This window comes from Ambystoma mexicanum, chromosome 9 (genome assembly GCF_040938575.1).
Source record: "Ambystoma mexicanum isolate Mex_15411 chromosome 9, UKY_AmexF1_1, whole genome shotgun sequence".
In the NCBI taxonomy this organism is placed as follows: Eukaryota; Metazoa; Chordata; class Amphibia; order Caudata; family Ambystomatidae; genus Ambystoma; species Ambystoma mexicanum.
The window spans coordinates 1021265065-1021287037 of NC_090931.1; the positions used below are offsets into that span (position 1 = coordinate 1021265065).

A 21973-nucleotide genomic window follows, 5' to 3' on the forward strand; every position below is an offset into this window, starting at 1 on the left:
ATGGCGCCTCTGGGCAGAGGCGCTCCGAGACCCAGTCTTCAGGGAAGATATCAGGGATGCGATCACACAGTACTTTGAGGTAAACGCAGGCAGCGTAGATTCAGCGTGCACGCTCTGGGAAGCCTTTAAGGTGGTATTGCGGGGTGCTGCTATTGCTAAGTCAAAAGGCCTACAGGGTGGGGTCCTAACGGAACTAGAGGAAGCAGAAGAGAAACTGGAGCGCGAAAGAAACAGGGCGGGAGGGGATGCGGAACTTGTACTCGAGTTGGAGCAAAGGTGCGCAGAGCTTTGGGAAAGGCTCTGCAACCTTAACTACAAGAAGTATGTCGAGAGGCAACATGCAGGTGGGGATAAAACTGGCCGCTTGTTGGCGTGGTTATATAAGAGCGAAACCCCCAGACCCCCGATTAGGACAATAACTAGAGAAGACGGGGAGGTGGTTGACACCCAAGAGGGAGTCAACGAGGCATTCTTGGACTATTATAGGACATTATATGAGGACAGAGGAGGGGACAATCAGGAGGAGATTAGAGAAACTCTAAAAGACATGGCATTACCTAAGATTAATGATGAAGAAAGGGAGGAGCTGGACGCACCGATTACCTTAGAGGAATTGGAGGAGGTGGTGAAGCAGCTGCCCACCTGCAAGACCCCGGTCGCGGACGGATTCCCTGGCGAGTTTTACAAAACATATAAAGTGGAAGTACTCCCCCCTATGCTAGAGATGCTCAATGAGTCTTTTAAGATGGGTCGGCTGCCGGAATCGCTCAGAGAAATGTTAATTGTGCCGCTCCCTAAGCCCAACAAGCCAGGGCATAGCTGCGGCTCCTATAGGCCATTGTCAATGTTGAACCAGGATAGCAAGATATTGACGGCGGTCGTGGCCGATAGGCTGCAAAGGGTTATTAGCAAACTGATACACCCGGACCAGACAGGTTATGTCCCCAACAGAAATATAACCCACAACCATAGGCGACTCCACCGGGTGATTGAAGAGGGAAACAGGAGCGAGGGGGAAATGGCGGTGGTGTCCCTAGATGCAGTCAAAGCTTTTGATTCAGTGACGTGGCCATGGTTGCTGGTGGCCCTGGAAGAATACGGGATGGGGCCGGGTTATGTTAGGTGGGCAAAATTACTGTACAGTGAACCACTGGCCAGAGTACGCACAGGATCGGTAATATCTGAGAGGTGGCAACTCAGTAGAGGCACCAGACAAGGGTGCCCCTGGTGCCCGATGTTATACATTCTAGCCCTGGAGCCCCTGGCAGCGTACCTCGGACAACAATATGACATGGTCGGTATTGAGGTAGGGGGAGAGAAACACCTAATATCCTTGTATGCTGACGATTTACTACTATATTTGAAATATCCGGAAGAAAATCTTCAGTATATTCTAGAGGTTATGGAAAAGTATGCAGAACTGTCCGGCATAGCGGTGAACCCCCAAAAATCGAGCATGTTCCCATTGGGGAGCTACATAGGAGCCCCTCAAGAACGGTTGCCAGTGTTGTCCGTACCTTGGGCGGCTGATTCCTTCCGCTACCTCGGAATAGATGTGTATCATACGGTGGAGGGGGAACACTTGCATAATACCGAGGTGGCTGTGAAAAAAATCCGAACAAATATGAAGTTTTGGGAGAAGCTGCCGCTGGCGATGATGGGACGGGGGGCGATGCTCAAAATGGTGGTCCTGCCCAGGCTGTTACATTTCTTCAGTAATATACCATACTTGATACCCAAAAAGTTTTTTGTCAAACTGAACAGCATGTGCAGGGACTTCCTATGGCATGGCACTCGCAATAGAGTGGCGCTATGGAAGCTACAAAACTTCCATGATAGAGGGGGCATTAAGCTGCCGAATTTTGAGGCCTATTATGTAGCTAGTCAGTTGCAATATGTAACCAAATGGCTCTCTGATGAAGTAACTCCTGAATCTAGGCTGTTTGGGCAGGACTGCACCCCGTTTTACCTAAAGGAGATTATCTGGGTGCCTAGACTTGAAATGAAAGAACGCCCGGGTATGCTGTTGCTTGGGTGGAAGATGTGGCACAGAGTATGCCAACTGATGGAGAACCCGTACCTGTGTTCCCCACAGGTGCCGCTAGTCGCCCTAGCTGGGGGAGACAACCAACTCAGAATGATACTTAGGACCTATTGGGAATCGGTTGGGCTGGTCACATTGGGAGATGTATGGCAAGAAGGGATTATTAAAGATTTCGAAGAACTGGGAGAAGAGACAGGTTTGCATAGAGGCCAATATGTCACGTATCTTAGGCTAGTGCAGACTATTCATAAAACCTGGACAGAGACTGTACTGGCGGAGGAGCCAGGCATCCTAATGGGAACAATATATGACATATCAGAAGGAGGGCACGAGATCTCTAGACTGTACGAGACGGTGATGACCCGGGTGGGGAATGATTTGACTAATTTGAGGCTGGCTGGGAAGCGGAGGTGGGGGCACAGATGACCGATGGAATGTGGGAACGTGCTATGGGATACCACAAGAATGTGTCCAGAAACGCCAGATTGCAGCAGATACAGTTATACATAACACATAGAGCCTATATGACCCAGAAGAGAATATCTAAGTTTGTAAACGCAGGAAGACAAGCATGCCCAAAATGCGATGAAGAAGATGCTGATATGACCCACATGTTCTGGTCTTGCCCAGTGATTGAAGCTTTTTGGGGGGGAAGTGGCACGGAAACTACCGGATAAAGGGGTCACGCTCAACATAGATACGGCCTGGGCCTGCCTGTTGGGAGGGTTTCCCAGACCACGGAATACTAAACATCTTGGGAAACCGAGGGACCTGGCATATGTGCTTGCTAAAAGGATTGCCATGGGCTGGAAGCAGAACCACAAGCCACGGGTTGAGGTATGGTGGCGGGACTTGCAAAAATGGGCGGAGGCTGAAACGGTGGTGTGGCAGGAGGTATGTAGCAAGTGCGGGGAAGAAGTGGGTAACCTGATGGCTTGGAGAATGTTAATAACAGGACTGTTTGGCACAGTAATGGATTCTACAGCTTCGGAATGAAGCGATACCCAGCCACACGCAGCGGATACAGAACGAGAAACGCAAATAAGCTCTTGAGGGGGGAGGGATTTGGGGAGCAGTAACGTGCGTTAATTGATGTTCACGAGTCTGTTGTAAATAATGCTGCAAGTTTGGTTTGTATTGTTTATTTGTTTTCAAAATAAAAAATTAAACAAAAAAAAAAGTTTCATCAGGAGAGCCCATTTGACGGGAACTATCATTCACAGGTAGCCCAGTGTGCTGCACTCAGATTTCTGACAGGAATTGTCATTCACAGGCAATCCAGTTTTGCTGAGGAGGTTTTGCTCTTAACATTTCCGGACTTTGTACATTCACAGTGCTTCCTTAGGTTAAATGGATTTTAGCGCCAAGCAAGATTTTGAGTGTTGAAATGTTGTGTACAGGCATTTTGGAAATTTAGCAGCAAAGTAAATGTCATTTACAGGCAAATTCTGCAGTTTCCCTTGCAAAGCGCTACTGCTCCCTCTGCACCCTGTTTATTTGTCATGGAGCCCAATGGCCCTTTTTCTGCAGCGTGTGTTCTATTCCATCACACATGCACCATGGGTGGCAGGTTGTGCAGCCAACTTTTTGTGTGTTGAAACGCGGTTTTGGAGGTTTTGGCGGGCACAAGGGTTTTACCGCCATTTTTGATGTTTCTTGCACCATAGATAGCAGAGTGATGCCGCATAGTATATCAGCGTGGGTCAATACATCCAACATGTCGTAGCCTGGATTGGTGTGGTGACCACCTCGGCTGATCCAATGTCGACTCTTAACTCGGGCAGGGATGTTATCTCCACCAGATGGGCCAACGTGGGTGGAACAGGTACACAAGGGGCCCTGGTGGTATCTGGGCCGGAAGGCGCTCGGGAGGATGACTGGGGCACAGAGTAAGACGAGGAGGGGGTCGCATAAGTGGCCAGCCCACGCATCCACTTAAAGACAAGGAATGCTGCTAGCCAGTTCAGGAGACGCCAGAGCTCATTGTGATCATGTGCAGGCCCACAGTTGCAAGCCTACACATAATCACGAATGACGGCTGTATGCCTCGCAATACCAGCTAGCAAGGGTTCCACTGTCTCAAAAGACCAGATTGGATGGGTCCGGCCTGGGGCATGCAAGCAGGTGCATACTGGTGCAGGCACTGGCCCAGGGACAGGATTAGGCACAGGCACCTCCACGGTGACCTGCACTGCCTCCTGCCCCTGAGTCAGGATTGCACCAGTCATACCCACCTCGCCACCCCCGCTGAGCCCCATGCACTGGGCTAATATGGCCTCCTCCCCTGTCAACATGGATGCCTCCCCAGCGTCTTCGACAGTGGATTGCCCTTATGTGAGCTTACCTGTCCCCCCACTGCGAGAAGTCCATGTCCACCTTCGCCCTCTTGGACCTCCCCCCCGCAGCTGTGGTCGATGGTTGAGACACGGAACCAGTCTCCTCGCTCCCTGATGTTGTTCCCAGGGGGTGTGGCTGGGCCTTGCATCTCTGTCCGGTGGAGGCATCCCTGCTGCCTTGCTCCACAACACTTTCTCTGCCCTCTTCGTCCAACGCTGCTGTGGATAAGGAGACATAGAACACAAAAATCAGGGTACTGTACCTGTGTGTGTTTGGCACAAAATATGTGTACATGAAGTACACTGCCAAAGATCACAACCATCATCACCCTCCACAACACACAGGTACATCCAATGTACATACATGTATGTCCTTCACAACAATCTCATCCTTGGACATGGCACTGTCACAACCTACAAACTGCATTCTACACACACATGTCATGGGACATACACATGTCATGCACACACATCACCTGACAGTCCTGAAGCAGTGCACTGAGCTATCACATCAGAGTCTCAATGTCAATCAGGCAACAAGACTAGGGCACACGTAGGAATGCACCAGTTACATCCATCCAGGAGTGGCCAGTCACACAGTCACATCTCAGACACATACACATGTACACCATGCCTGTTCATGATGTTGACGACACCACCCATGTCACACCTCTCCCACGGGCACGTCTAAGACACATGTAAGGAACCATGTGTACGTTGTGTTATGCTGCAGTACAACACACATTGGAAAAATGAGGCTGTTTAAATTATGCATGGTTCATAGAACACATGTGGAGCACTGCCTGGGACATGCACACAGACATCCGTACAAGAGGCATACTTGCTGTACGACCAAGGTGCACACTTCCACCATACATCAACATGCACATGCACAGTGGAGGCAGCAACACATGGACACTCACCTGATGACTTCAGACAGTGCTGCAAATCACTGAACTGGGCGTGCAGCGTTGGGTAAAACCTCTCCAGTACCCGCATGTTGGTGGTGTTTAAACGGCTCCGGCACCCCCCTTTGGTTGGCACCAGCCTGGAGGAAGCGCCAGGCCTTGTTGTGGATCCTGGCTTTCAGGTCCTCCCAGCACTTGCGCACATGCTGGTAGTCACAGGGAACCCACGATCTGGTCCCAGTTCAGCTTCCATCCTCCCTTGCTGACTTGCATTGCGGCATTGAAAAGGGCATCATAATTCCCCAGGACATGCTCCACCAGGATGTCAACTTCCCTGGCTGTGAAGTTGACAGCCCTTTGCCTCGCTGCCGTGGGGTTGCCACTTGCCTCTGGAGAGGTTTGCTCAGACATGGCAACCCCCCGAGGCAGGTGTGGGTGGGCAAGGTGGTCCTGACTCTGAGCTGTGGAGCGGTGGTGATGTTCTGGCATGTTGGGAGTCTTCTGAATCAACTGAGGTGGTCACAGGACCGAGGGCAGGAGCACTGGCAATGGCTTGACAGCAGGCACTCAAATTGCAGGGCAAGTGGGCAGCAGGCACACACAGTGGGCAGGCAGCAGATGGCTCGTAGGAGGCAGCTCAGGGCAGTAGGAGGCAGGTAAAATGGCTCATAGGCAGGAGCGTGTGGGTCTTCCGTGTTACTCACGTGGGCAGCCGGACACAGAGTGACGGTTACTTTGTGCGTGCAAAATTAACACATACACGTGAAATCAGAGGAAAGGCTCTCATCGCATAAGTTATGTGACATGTGCTAGCGGTTGTGTCGGCATGCGCTGGCCATTGGGCGTTGGCATTCAGATTCGGGATAAAGGAGTGCATAGGAGAACATCGCACCGCTTGTGTGAGTTGGAGCGGACATACGTGTGGATATTTTTGGGATACCATGCATTTTGTTCACTACTGTGACGATGCAAACTTCTTATTTTGGTGGGGGATTTACCTCCGGGTACACGTGCGTGTATTTTTCTTTTTTTAGGCTAACGATGAGTCGCGTACACATTATTCATACTCTGGGTGTCCCTGTGTATCGCATACCCCCATTCTTAACATCACAGTGGCTTTCGTGTATGCATTATTTGTGTTGCTAAGTGCCACCGCGTAATGCTTTTTCTTTTCACAAGAGCTACTGAGGGGTCGCATACACGCTTTTTTGATATTTGAGGTGCCTGTGCATTACAAGTCCCATTAATTTTATCACCAGGGGTAATATTGAGCCTTGCTGGACCATACTAGTATGTTTTACATCACGTACCCTGCCCCCTCAATCCAATTGCCCAGGACAATTGCTTGGTGTGACTCCCATTGTACAAATCCAACTGTAACTTGACTGGGAAGGGCACAAGAGGGGAAGGTGGTAAAGGTGTCAGATATGTCCGGGGTCGGGGACATACAGAGGGAGCTTTGCCCCACCAGCAACAGGGTCTGGGAGATGCAGAGTCCTCTGCTCTCACCACCAACCAGGGCCATGAAGCAGCAGGGTTAGCTGCTGACCCACCCAGGGTCAGGGATCTGCAGCAACGTCTGTAGTAGTTACATCCAGGTACACCGAGGCGCAGGTGCAGCTAATGGCTGTGCATCCAAGGTGAAGGGACGTCCAGGCCAAACACCTGGCACCAGCTCCCTGGGTCAGGGATCTGCAGGGTCATCTGCTCTCCCAAGCACCCAGGTTGAGGCACCTGCAGAGGCAGCTGCTGATCACAGCTGCCCAGTTCAGGGAGCTAGAACAGGATCTGTGGCCCCCCCGCCCTCCGGTTCACGTACACGCAGGAGCAGTTGCTGTCCATGTGTCCAAGGGGAAGGAACATACAGTCAAAGCACCTGGCTCCAGCTCCCAAATTGAGGGACCTGCAGGGCCAGATACTGACCCAACATCAGTGGGTGGTGGCCTGTCCCAGGCCACTATTGGTTCAGCCCCTACTGCCCTGAGTGGTCACAGCCACTTAGGGTCTGTGCCACCTTCCAAGAGGCAAAAGTGTGCAGAAAAGGGCAAGGCTCAATCCCAAAGCATGGCAAAGGAGACTGCCACTTCGAGGAAGAGGAGCTTCAATAAAGAACTCCACATCCACGTGTACTACATGCGCGAACACTACTGGGACATGTGCATGCAGCCAGTGAGCACCCATACACCTGCTCAGCGTATGGTCCACTGGCAGCGAGTCACGGATCTCGTCAACACCTTCTGGAAGTGGGTCACCACAGGAGCAGGATCTCACTCCACATGAAGAGACAATGAGCAATTGTATTCATGTGGATCAGTTGCAAGGCGTGGGAGGCCTGGAAAATTTCGAGGGGAAACGTCCGGTGAGTGATCAAGCGTGTGCATCCTGATTATGTGCATTTAGATTAAATAAATATGTATGATTGTGTAGCACTTCTGCCTGTATTTGTATGACTAACCTGGGTGAACCATTTCATGGTGTACTGACCTGTGCTTGGTGTACTGCAGAGTCCATACAACCCATGTGCTGCACATCAGCTGTACATGGCTTTGGAACAGTAGTCATCCATAACCGTCAAATAATGAGACATTCCAGGCATGCCAACACAACGTGGCATCTGGCTATGTACATCAGTGATATCAGTGACTGAGCTATGCCAGTCAAGTGCTTGTCTCTGAAGCATGTGCTACACATCATGCACTGCATGTAGTCCAAATTCCACCCACACATGTCCATAGGTGGTTTCATGCTACCCATACCTTCCAAGCTCACTGGCAGCAGGTGTGACATTGTGCCATGAGTGGCATAGCATTTTACTACACTGTCAATCTCTGACCCAGCTATGGCACAGACCCCCTTGTAAGAAATGTGTCTGGAGTCATCCATGTTGACCTGTCACACTCGACACACCCCCATGGGTGCATGGCCCTGTCACTCTTGTGTCACTGTCCCCTCTTCCTATCTTCCAGCACATGTCATCACGCTCCCCACATCACGCACCTGGGGCGTCTGTTGGCAATGTCTGCAGTGCTTACATGGTCAGGGACATGGGATGTGGTGGCAAGTCTGCAGACGCCATGATTTCAGGGATTTTTGTCCATGGTGTATGAATGCAAATTATGGCATGTTAACATACATGTAAATGTGTTGCAGAACAGCATTGTGATAACAATGCATTTAGTAGATGCAATTAACATGATTCTTTATGTCTGTGTCCATGTGCAGGTGATGAGCCACCAGAATCAGGGGAGGAGGTAGAGGAGGAATGGGAGGATGAGCCCCAACAGAGCACCAGTGGAGGACGTGTTGTTGCAAAACATGGGAATCCACTGGTGCTACAGTCCATACAGGGCATGAATCAGTACAAGTCCACCTCCAATGATACCAGTGGCTCTGGTGGTGAACCAGATGTCCATTCCTCTCTGCTGTCGGAGGCGAGTGCATCAAATGATGGTGCTGATGTAGACCATGCATCTGCAGGGGGTAAAGTCCCCTCCCAGGGCCAGTCAGTGTTGCCATGTCAGTCTGTGGTGGTTACCACACTCCACTCTATTGTCTTCTGTTCCTGGGACGGATGGCCAAGGGAGGGATGCAGTCCTGCACCACAGACAGCTTCACATCAAGGGCCATGCTCCCTTGGGTCCGGCAGCCGTGGGGCATGCACACGTGGTGGACGTGTCGTAGCTGGGCGAATGAGTGGGAACAGTCAACGTTGCGTGTTACACAGCAGCAGGGTGCTTCCTATGAGATGTTGGCTCAGGGCATGGATAGGGTGGCCAATTCCACGTTCTCACGAGAAACACAGGTAGCGCACCAGCTGCAGGCATTGCGGTCCACCTGCTGCTCACACAGGCTGCACATGGAGGCCAGTAGGAGGAGCTGATGGGCCTAACTGAGGTCTCTGCAGGTATCCTTGCTTGCAGAGGGTCGGGCCAAAAGGGCAGACCTGAGGCGAGAGTTTCTGGCCCTCAGTGGTTCAATGGAAGTGCGAGAGGCAGCCCGCAGTACACCGTGCCAACAGCAGATGGAACTGTTGACTCATACCATCTCGGAGGAACTCTGTGCATCCTGTGTGGTGTTGTATGCAGACCTCCGAGACTTCATGGTCAGATGCATTTATCTGGGTCTCACCTGGCCGCTGCAATGGAGGACCAGGCCAGTGCCATGCGTGGTCAACCTCCCTTACCACTACCACCTTTGCATTCTACACAGGAAGGTGGCGACAGCAGCGACATCCCTCCCAATCCATGATAGCTGTGCAGTCCATGTACCGATGGAGGGAATTGTTTTTTTCAACTTCCACACATGTGGGTGTTGACATGCACCCTGCCCCTCCCCCCGGTCCAAGATGGACATTTTCTTTTCTTTTTTCCAACCCCCTGACCAGATGTTGGCATTTCACACTTTATTTTGCCCTTTCCTGGTTATGGTCTTTGTTATATTTTGCTTTGATTGCCCTTGAGGTGTGCCATTAACTCCTCAGGGACTATACATGTGCAGTGGTATACGTGCAGACATGCCTAGTGAACTCCTCTAGCATGTTTGCATGGGGGTGCACCGGCTGGCATGTGCAGGTAATCATAGCTTTGTTTTTCCATGGTACGTGTGTGTTGTCAATTATACTGCACAATGTGTGTTTTAATATGTCCGCCCTTGTTGTTACAGTAATCCGTGATCTGGCGGTGATTGCTGTCCCGGCTGAGACATCCGGCACCATTCGAAGTCCACACTCCTCATTCCCTCCACCAGACAATGTTGTTCCTTTAACAAATTGGGAAACACACTTACTGGTGAAGGTCATGTGGCATTTACAACATTCAGACAGTTATTAGGTAAGCATTTGCACTGTCTTGCATGTTGTGCATGCTTTATTGTTCATCTTTGCTGCATGTGTCAGTTCTCTTATGTTCTTTGCATGCTCACATGGCGTTGGGTAATTTCATTCAAGCTCATGTCACTGTGTAAGCTACCTTTCTGGATACCTCAATGGGTGCACAGACTGTGCTGTGCAACATGTCATAGTACATTGGTAAACCAGGCCATGGACTCCTTGATCTGTCATTTCCTTGTTCTCTCTCCCCCCCCCCCCCACTGTACTCCTGTACATGCCAATGGCCATTCACCCTGTGTTGCTCCTGGTGTCAACTGTGATCATGTACGTGCATGTATTTTGTGCTGTTACTCTTCATTTCATTCCATGTAGATAGAGTGTCTCCCGATGGTGTGCATCGTATGCAAGGCAGGTGAGTTCCACGGACGGGTGAGTGCATGGCATTTGCTCACACTTCGGTGGTGTTTGCATGGGAACAGGGCACTGTGTGTTCCCCTCACCCTGTGATGGCTGTGTTTGTGTGCCCCTCACCCCTCTTCCCCCCCCCCTGCAATTGCTGTGTGTCCTCCTCACCCCCTGTGATGGCTGTGTATGTATCCCCCACTACCCCACCCTGGTCGCCTGTGATGTTGTGTGTGCCCCCACCATGGTCACCTGTGATGCTGTGTGTGCTCCCCACCCCCCATGGTCACCTGTGATATTGTGTTTGCCCCCCCATGGTCGCCTGTGATGTTGTGTGCCCCCCACACCTCATGACTGGCTGCCCTCCACCCCCATGGTCACCTGTGATGTGTGCACCCCACCCCCCCATGGTCACCTGTGATGTTGTGTGTGTGTCCCATGGCCGCCTGTGATGTTGTGTGCCGGCCACCCCCATGGTCTCCTGGCCCCACCCCCTATGGTTGCCTGTGATGATGTGTGTGCACTCCACCCCCCGCCATGGTCAACTGTAATGTGTGTGAACGCTGCCACTCCCCTCTTCCCTCTCCTCCTAGCCACAGCCACCTAAAATGACTTTCTGCATTTGTATGCTGCTGCCATCCTGCAACATGGGGCTAAGAAACAATATATGTTTTGACAAGCACTTATGTAACTAAGTAAGCCTTCTGTAACCGCGCTGTGATGACCAGTGCATGTTGTGCGCTTTATGAACGCAAATGAATTTGAAAATAAATATGGGATGGTTATGTGACACGCAGGCAATTGGATGTCTAGTTTGGCATGGTGGTAGTGGCATAGTCCCTCATCTGTTTTTTTTTTTTTGGGAAACCCAAAATGAAATTAGTTTTAGGGGATGCACACAATGTAGCACTTCCAAGGACACATTCTGAGGGTGGTTTGGTGAGCCCAGATGATTGGCCCTTTGTCATCATTAAATGGCACCTGGAATGTGCCAGGGCTGTGTGAACTCCACAGGGGTTGGATTGTAGGTGTACAATATAGCCACAAGCTGGGTTATGGGCAGCCTCGCCATGTGCCCTTTGATCTGACATGCGCAAGTGGCATGCATGTGATAGCAGGTGTGGGGGCACCACCATGTCCACCGGTACACCACGTCGTGTTGCAACATTGTGCAGGACACATGCTACTACAATGATCCTGCACACTAGTGGTGGTGCATATAGCAACTCACCACCAGAATGGTCAAAGGTGCGGAAGCGTGACTTGAGCACTCCGAATGTGCGCTCCACTATGCCCTGAGTTGCAATATGGGCATTGTATCATACCTGGGGTGGTGTGGCAGGGTTCCATATTGGCGTCATCATGTATGTGCTCAGAGGGTAGGCACTGTTCCCTGTAGAGGTGAAGATGTTTGTCATTGGTGTGTATTTGTGTGTGTGTGTGACATGCATGCATGTGCACGGGCATTTGTGCTCACCAATGTGCCATGTGTTGCCATGCCTCTCAGCTTCCAGGGCACGGTGTAGGGGTGACATTCTTAATATGAAACTATCATCGGTGGACCCTGGATAGTTTGCATATACAAAAGTAATGATACCCTTGGCATCACATACAACCTGCACGTTGATGGAATGCCATTGATTGCGATAGATGTGCTCTGTGGCCCTAGGCGGACGTAGAACCACATGGGTGAAATCGATGGCACCGAGCACTCTAGGGAACTGCGCCACCCCATAAAAATCCTTGACCACAGCCTGCCTTTCTGCAGGTGTTCTGGGCATGTAGATGTGCCTGCGGACTGAGGGGCGTGCAGTCATTATTGCAAACACCTTTTTTTAGGCAGCGTGACTGCGTGGGCTGTGAATTGCCCCCAACTATGGCAGTTTTCCACTGAAATGACCCAGTGGCCAAAATATGCAGGACATTGAGCACCTTTCCCAAGGCTCTCAGTGCTTGGAAGCAAGGGTGGGTGATGTAAGGTCATCCTCCCACTCACTGACCAGGTCTAATATATGATATGAGGTGGAAGCCTATTCCTGCCATAGACCTGGTCATCAGGCATCCCAAAAGGCTGGTCCTAGGTAGAAAAATCTCAGCCCTGGCTATCCTCCTCCTCCTCCTGCGGTGTCCCACGATCACGGCTTCAACAAATGGTACATTCATCATAGCTGTATACGTGTGTTGAGAGTGCTGCCTTTATATGCTTTTGTTTTTGTGTGTTGACGTATCCGCCAGCTATCGCGTGGCGTACGTGTTTTAGGATTTGTACATATTTTACCATGCGCCAGCAATATGGGTTTTTAGCACGCGTTATGGGCGTTGCGAGGATTTTACGTTGGTACATCCCTCGTTATGCCCATATTTTCGCTTGCTGTTCCCCATTCCACGTGTTCTGCCCCCTTTTGAGGTGACTGCGCAGAACCCAATGCCACTTCGGTACGAGTCTCGCGCAAGGTGTTCATGGTATCGCAGTGACATGTTGGACCGGCGTGGATTCCTCACAAGACCCTGGTAAGCCCAGTGCATTGTGTTCCAATGAATACACAACATTTTGCACGCATGTCCCCTATTTTCCGTGCAAATCATTCCATGAGTTAGGGCCAATATGTACAAATGGACATCTGATAGAAACTGAAAAGAGCAGTGATACATTCATGGGAACCTCAATACGAAACATCACTAATCTGTGTCAATATGTGATGTAGTGTGTATTGCCCAGGCTAGAAATTAGTGTTGGCCTGTCGTTCGTCCTGGTTTGATCAGAGGGAAAAGTGGCTAATGGGTCAGAGTGACCAGATCTTTGTCCACCACAATTAGTGCAATGGTACCCTGACCCAACCTGCACAGTGGGTGGGTCTGTCTATTATTTCTTTGAAGTGGTGGGTCTCCAATAGGATGCTGAGGGAGTTAGCTGTAGTTTTTTCTCCTTCGGACCATATGTTCAAGTGGTGGTCAGTCAAAATCTCGAAAAAAAAAAAATCTTGAAAAAAAAAATCTCGAATACAAAAGGCCGAAAAAAAAATATCGAATTTTTTATTTATTTATTTATATATGTTTTTGGGGTCAGGTAAGTAAAAAAAGGGGTAAAATAAAAAAAAAATGAAAAGGGGGGTTGGGGAGGAACCCCCCCATTTTTGAAAAAAACACATTGAAAAAACAATTCGATATTTTTTTTTTCGGCCTTTTGTATTCGAGATTTTTTTTTTCGAGATTTTGTATTCGAGATTTTGACTATAAACCATTCAAGTACCCCAGAACAATTCTTATTGTTTTAAGTGGAGAGGTTGAAAATGGCATCAGTGAGCTTTGTTGCAAAGTTGTGGTGGTAGGATGGTCGTCTGTAAATCAGGAGGTACAGTAGGTTGGTTTAGTCATTGAGCTTAATGTTGATTAGGAGTGATTTGCAGTCTTCTGTGTCAGGTGGGGGAGTGCTCTTTATGCGCTATGCAATTCCACCTCTTTGGTTTTTCGCTATTGGATTGTGTTAGTTTGAAGTGGACTGGTATTTTTTGGAGGGAAATCATTTTTTACAAAAATATTTTGGGTGTTTTTTTTTTTTTTTAAATTGTCCAATAGCCATACTTCTGTGAAAAAGAGTGCATTAGTGCTGTCCTCGCTTAGGTTGTAAATTTCTGTTTCATTTTTTTCCATGGATATAGTGTCGAGTAGGCTGTAGCGTAGGGTGTGCTTTATTTTATTGTTTATTGTTGCATATCCTATCCTTACTTCGTTGAGGAGTTGAATTAAATTGAGGGATTTTTGTGTTTGTTCTGTTTAGTAGTAGTGTGTTGTTTGTACATGTGGTCTTTTTATCCAGTCTTTTGTTATGTAAGGGGTATGGATGGTTAGGGATTCTAGCTTAGCTCTGATTTGTTTTCTTGATGTCTTTCTGAAAACGTCTTTAGAGTTGCTTGGTTCTGTGTGTGGTTTGGTAGTCTCTTGGTGTCCAGAATTGATTTAGTCTTTGTGGGTCATTTTCCGTTGAGGTATGATTATAGGTGGAGAAGGTAGCGGCCAATTTATTCTGTTTTTGTTCTTGCCCGTATCCATCTGTTTAGTGGTGGCTGGTGGTGATTTTTAGGTGTTGTGAATTCTGATAGGTTGTTCCCGTTCCACAGGGATACAATTTCCTTCCTGTTTCTGCTTTCCATTCTTGTTTCTTTGTTTGTTTTCTGGGTGTCTTGGTCTTGGGTTTGCGGTGTATTCTGGGAGCGGATGTCCTCTTGGGTGGCTTTGTTTCCTCAGGTCATTGGTATGTGAATATGCTGCAACATAGTGTTGTCTGCCTCACTGTGTTTGGAGCCTCGTTTTGGTTTCAGAATCGAATTGCAGTCTATTCCATGGGTGGGTGACCTCCTTGGTTGGTTACTTTCCTCTTCTCTTGTTAAATTGTTGTACTCCGACCCACAGTGGCATCTGCTTCACAGTAATGGTTGTATTGCGCCTCCTTTTTGGGTTTGTGATATATTCCACGGGAGGGTGACCAAAACACTTTTTTTTGTGCTGAAGAACAGCATTTCCACTGATCCGGTGGTTGTGCACTGCCTGGACTTTACTGAGCCTTTCTTCCTACATACCGATGCATTAGGAGGAGGATTGGGTGCGATTTTGTCTGTAGTACCAAGAATCTCCATCCTGTCTGTTAAATCGGTCTCAAATTGCTGTCTCATGAAGTTGCCTATTGCACTATAGAGAATGAATGCCTTGCGATCAAATGGGCAGTGGAATCGCTGCGCTACTACCTTTTGGGTCAGCATTTCACCCTTTTTACTGATCATTACCCTTTACAATGATTGGCGAGACATGGACTGAATCACAGGGTGTTGTGATGGTCTCTGTTACTTCAACCCTTTGCATTCTTCACGCTGCGTCACCCGGCTAGGTTCCAAGTGGTGGCTGACTATCTTTCTAGGTCAGATTTCCTTGCCAAAAGTCAGGAGTCTGAGGGGGGATATGTGAGGCAGTGTCCCTCGGGGATGGAACAAGCCCAACACCACCTGCGGACACAAATATGCCGCGTATGGGCAAGCACATAGCCACTACACGCTGGAGAGGCCGATAAAATAACTTTCTGCAATTAGCTCATCCATTTCTGCTGGCCCTGAGTCATATCTGTCCTTTCAGGATTTCGCCTGACAAGAGCCCTACACCAGCACCAACCAGAGCCATTTTCGTAACACAACACTGTACACACCGCTTTTTCTTCCCTTATTTGAGCCCAAGACACAAAGATGAAATATTAGATTTGAAGAACGTGTCTGATAACATCTTTACACTGCTGGTAGCACCAGTGTCCTGAGGAAAGTTCGGAGACTATTACAAACTGTGCACACCAGAATTATTTCTGTGAGACCCCCGAACTGGAAACGCACAAAAATATCGACAGATGAAATGTGCGGTCATTGTTTACAGCCCATACAATCACTTTCAGTTACTAACCTCACCTTTTTAGAGTGATAATTGTCCTATGTTGTGTTGTGAACAACAATTTCAGCTACATGCTTGATTATTGTTTTAAGTTGCTTTTAATACCAATTTAGAATACATCTTGTTTAACAGTACCTTAACTTGTCAGTTTTGATCACGAATGAAAAATCTACCCTAGCCCCCTGTAGTTTGTTAGCACTACCAATGTGTTTAAGGGAGGGCTAGCCGTGACTCTATTCTTTTCTTTGTGTAACTGATCCAACCGTCAAGAGTCAGGCCCCCACGTCAACAAAAAAGAGGGTATTTACCCATTTGTTTTGATACTTGTTTTCAGGCTCCAAATCACTGGGCAGGTTGGCACACAACTGCATGGATTCTTCAACACAGTGAAGTCCTGGTTACCGCTGTGGCTAGCAGAGTGGCAGGTCTTGTTCAAGCAATGGGTTCACCCTCAGTGGTCCCATGCAATGGTTAGCGGACCTAGCTCACCTCTGCCTTGGAACACCTGTCTATCCACACAACTGAAGGACTCTGGAAAGGATTATTCTCCCAGCAGGGCCCAAATGAAATCTTCAAGTGTTGGAGTCCAAACGATGATGCAAATAAGTGATGAGACCCCTTCTTTTAGAAAAAAAGTCGACTGGTTATTGGACTAAAGCTATCCCACCTTGTTGGTCCAATCCCTGTTCTTGAAAGAAGTGGACTTTGCCCTTCTGACATCACATCCTAAGTGCTCTAGAGTAAGAGGAGGGGCCAGGAATTAGAGAGAGGCAGAGAGAAACAAGATGGTGGACGTCTTCCCCAACTGTACAGAGGCCTCCTGCCTACTCTAACCCTGCTCCCTTCTCTTCTCACTAGGATCAAAGGTCTCTTGAAATTCAGCACCCTGGTGTGAGGTGTCTCCCTTTGAATGGGTGTGCTCATTTGAAGCCTGGGTCCAGGACAGCTGCCTGTTCTGCAGCTGTTTTGGCAGGAGTGAATTACCTACCTTAACAGAGGTCAAAAAGGAGGAATGGCCATGCAGCTTCCTGTCCTGTTATTTGGCAGTCTCAGCCTGTCTTTCCAGAATACACATCACCTTCCACATCTCAGCTGGCTCACAGGAGCGGACGCATATATGATATCAAATTAGTTATGGCTGCTATGATTACAAGTAGTGCATGCACCATGCCTTTGACTCGGGCATAGATTTATATTTGGAGCTTATCCTTCCACCATCCTGGGTTACTCAGGATCATCATCATTTTTGGCACATGGTTACATATCTCTTAAATGCAGCCACTGCGAGGCAGAGGCTTGGCTGCCACTGGAGCCGTCAAATGGGCAAATGTGGCCTCTGAGCCTGCTGTGTGCCAGTGGTAGAACAGTTGCTGCAAATCTGGATACTGATACACACTATGCTTTTGGCATGGAGCTTATGAACAAGGAATCTGATCAGCATGATACCCCTTCAGGCCCTTAGCAAAATAAATAGTCCTACTATTAACTAAAAATACTTCTATAGGTAATTTATTATGCACATATGTGGAACGATCCTACTAGGCCTTGTACATTCAGATTTTGCAAGTGCAGGTTATTTATAAAGCGCTTTGCTTCAAGCATGGATCCGGGATTCGAACCAGTGTTGCCCCGCATGCTCCTGCTTCCAAGATCCGCACATTGCCACAGAGCTATCCTCCCTTCACTTTGAATGTTTTATTGACCATGGGCGGTTGTCCATGTCTGCTATTATAGTATGTGTGGGGAATATACAAATATATTATGAAGTTGTAGTTTACTTCTCTTTCATAAAACAACTAAGTTTCTTCAACCGTTAGCTTTTTCATTGTATGTTCGGAAACATTGGGCGTCATTAAGAGTATGACAGTATTTTGTCCTCTAGATTGTTATTGGAAATTTGGCAATATTAAACCCCGTTCATGAAGTTTCATCTCACTCCATTAGGTATTTAGAGCACTTTCAACTGGTGTCACTTCCGCTCATGGTAAACATACATTTCTGGTGGTACTATGCATTACTTTCAACCTCGAAATAGCATGGTGTTAAAAGAGCCAGCAATTCAATGAGACATGTACTGCATTGCTATACAGTTATAGTGGCCTTTTGTGATATTTGGAGGGGAAACATCATTCTTTAAAGGTGTTTTTCAATTTTACCAGGTGTGGCAATGTGGCGGCCAGTTGGAGATCTTACCATGTGCTGTTGTTGGCCATGTGTTTCGCAGTAAGAGTCCTCACACTTTTCCGAAAGGTACTCAAGTTATTGCCCGCAATTTGGTCCGTCTTGCCGAAGTTTGGATGGATGACTATAAAGCAATATTTTACCGGCGAAACGGAGAAGCTTTACAAATATCTAAAGAAGTAAGTGTTATTTTTTTGTATTGAAATGTATTTTTGTAATTTTTGATGGGACAATTTCTAGCAGCAGGCTATCTTTCTTATAATGCTTTTAGTTATATATCTAACACATTTTTCAGTTTTACGCACCATTTATGATCCTACCAATTCATAAGACCAGTTATTTCTTTCTATATTTACCACCTATCCAAGTGTTTTGTAACCATGTCTTTAATATAATCATTTACTGTTATTAGTGCTAAGAAAATACCTCTAAAATGCATAACTGGAGCAGGTGTAATAGGACAATGCACGCCAAAAATATTTGCAATTAAATCAGTATCTCTTCGGAAATATCAATTCTGTATTTTACGGTGCACAAATACCAACATGTATGTACTTTTGTTTAGATTATATAAAACTCGAGACACAAAGGCTCCTTGGCAAGGCTTGGATAGAGTAGGGCAAAGGGAGGATTGTCAGGGTAATCGGGGTGCAGAACCGAACTAAAGGGGGTTAGAGGAGCCAGCCAATAAGGTTGCTGTATCATGGACTGAATCTCATGATCCGAGCCTGCATTCTGAGCAGCGTTAAGGTTGCTCACACTCATCCCGCCATCTTTCCCCCACCCTCCTCTTCCCTCTGGTCTCTCTTCCCTTGCCCGCCCACCTCCAACCACACTTAACTGATTCCTATGGTGGCGACACCATCGCCAGTTCTATTCAAACAAAATACATTGATGGTTTTTGCTGGTTTTTGGATTGATTGGAAACACAGGGTGCTAATGGCAATAAAAACTATTCCGGTGGACTGGATCGTTAATGGCTCCAGGGCCCATCATTGTTACCCATAACCTTAAAACCTCATCTTGCCCGCCGGATCCTTTTTTTGTTGCTATATCAGTGTATTCCAAAAGTGGAACAGAACACACATCCCTGGTACATAAATTGGATTCAAAGTGGAGGAGAAGAGGGGAGAGTTCCAGAGTTCATAATTAAACATGCTAATGAAAGCCATTCAAATGTCATCCTATTAAAACTTTTTTCTTATTCAATATTGTCTTGTTGTTGTTTAAAAGAATAGTCCTATAATAAACCCATTCCTTTACATTTATTTGGATTATATACTTTAAGCATATTTTTCTACACAACATACAATTTATTTCCACATGTTTTGATTTATAATAGCAGCAGCTTTTGGGAACCACTCTCGATAGTACTGGCCTCAGAGGCTTGAGTACTTTGAAACCGAGTAGCAATTTAATTTTCCAAAATGCTATTCTAAAATTGGATTTATAATGGATACTACTTTTTCTGCACAATTCTTATCTCTGAAATGTCCACTCTGCCGGTTGGGACCTCAAATATTTTAATCACGCTTGCATATCACCAGCCATACCCACTGTACTGCTTGGGCGTGCCTCGAGTCTCAACTTCACCAAAATAAATGGTGCCTGGGGTGTACGTGACACCCCATGCCTTGAGTCCAACAGTTACTTTTAAGAAGCCACAGGTTTACACGATGCACATTATTATGTAAGTTTACATTCTCTTTAAATATAATTGCAACATTTCCTTTTTTTCCGACACTGCATAAGAAAACATCTGGGTTTAAGGACTGCAGTAAGTATCAAAGGATGTCGATTGCAAACACCCAGGGCCACAGCATGAGGTGCGTTGGCACTCAACACAACAGCCAGAAGTGTGAGGCATGACCTCCAATGCCAGACAGTCCAGAGAACACTGCCTTCTGATGTCCCAGGAGAGAAACAATTAGAAGAATGCGTCTCCAGAGGGGTTCAGGGGATCCTCAGAACCAGAGAAGTTACACTCATGAGGAAGTCACTCCATCCAGACTGCCTCTACAGGTTTCAAAAGGAGACCTGAAAAGAGCTTACTTTCAAGGAGCACCTGTTGCTCCTCCAAACACAGGTACTTGGACAAGACCAAAGGAAAGAAGAGAAAGATGGATGACTCCAGGTTTGGTCTTCTGTAACAGCTGCCATGGTATAACAGGCGCCAGTGGCACTGGGGAACTTGGAGTCCTTCTGGTGGTAGATGCTAACTATGTTCGCCAAAATGCAGCAACTGGGGGTGCTGCCCACTCCCACCACCACCAATTCTGTTACCGAGAGTGGAACTGGAGAGAGGGTGCCATGTGCCAATGTTACTCAATAGACATCCCCAAATAGGTATATGAGCTGGGTGCTATGGTCACAGCCCTGGCTGGCATGGCCTCTGACTCTGGAGGAGAGAGCAGCACTGACACTGGCACTGAGGAAGATGGCAGAGGTTAGCTGGAAGCCAGCTAGGTAGAAGGTGGTGCAAGGCTCTGTGTATAGTTTTCAGTGTAAGGCTCTGTGCAGCCAGTGTTACACAGGGCAATGTTTCATAAATCAAAAACTTCACAATGTTAAAGAAAGTCCTAGCTGGAGACGAAACACATAGTGTGGTGTTGCAGCAGGCAAGATCGTTGTCAACTTCAGATAGACAAGATGTCCCTTGTCCATCATTGATATCAACGGTTTTCAATATAGTGTTTAATACCAGGTTTGGGTGAGGGCCCGGCTGGTACCAGCCCTCAAGCCTGAGGTAGATAGGCCTAAGAACAGCATTCTAGCCCTGCGTGCCTGCAAAAGTGGTATTTATCTCTATTAGCACTATGAGCCGCCATCTTATGTGCTGATATTTTTATTTTATTTTAAAATGAACCAGGTTTTGTACAGTTCTTGCTTCCCTTTGTTAGGGAGAATTCTCATTTATGGCTAATTTCCCTCACCTAGTGAGTCCCCCAGCACCTTTGCTGGACTTCTGGAGTTAATTTTTTTCCACTTGGTAAGAGAGAGAGCTTTTCCCCCACCCTTACCTGGGTTTTGGTATGTGTTTCTACCTGTTTTTGTGATTGTGGACTCTGAAGTACACCACTTCAGTAGCCCCCTTCTTTTTGTGTCACACAGCACCTTCAGTGGCGTGGCACAGGGTTGTCTTTGAGACTTCCCTCGACCCCATTTCTGAGGCGGCTACTGTCCCCCAGAAAAGGGTAAAGTAACCATTAACTTTACTTGGTCAATCTACCACAGATCCAGTACACCCCATCTTCCATGGAGTACTGGATAGGGTTAACTCGTATCCCTTTGTATCTGTACCTCCTAGAGCATTGTTTCGCTCTTTTCACATTCAGACTTGGCTGGTGGCAGTGGTATCTACCCTAACTTTTCTAGCACGATTATATTAGCTAAACGTGGTACTGTTCTTGGCTATTATATTAGTCTCGAACATAAACCCGCTTGACCAAAATTCTCTCTTGGCTCCGGTTGGGTTTATTCACCATTTCTTTTCATTAAAGTCCCTCTTGTGTTTTACTTTGCGTGGCAAACTAGGTTCGCCTTCTTTGTTCACTGTCTTTTGGCGGGCTTCTGCCCAGAAGCCCTCCTCAAGGCACCTGGGTGTCTAGGTGGGCTGGATGTGAGGGAGGGGTGTAGTCGCCCCCTGCACAGGGTATCCTAGGAAACCCAAGTCACACTTTATCATGATTGGCCAGGGTAGTTGTCCGGGCTGGACAACCCCCCTGCTGGGTGATTGACAGCCAGGCTGCGTGAATGGGGAGTTTTCGCATAAAAGGCAGGTCTCTTGGGCTAGAAGTCAGAGAGTCACCACTGGAACTACAAGGAACCGAAGAGAAGCTGAGAGAAT

The 21973-nt window shown here is 47.7% G+C and overlaps 1 protein-coding gene across 9 annotated transcripts in view; it reads left to right on the plus strand.

The window, feature by feature from the left end:
* Positions 1-21973, plus strand: part of GALNT3 (polypeptide N-acetylgalactosaminyltransferase 3) — a 684564-nt gene that overhangs the window by 438128 nt on the left and 224463 nt on the right. For all 9 annotated transcript variants that reach the window (XM_069616285.1, XM_069616286.1, XM_069616289.1 and 6 more), the window contains one exon: positions 18105-18305. In XM_069616285.1, the coding sequence (XP_069472386.1) occupies positions 18105-18305 (201 nt within the window). The remainder of the gene's footprint in view (positions 1-18104; positions 18306-21973) is intronic.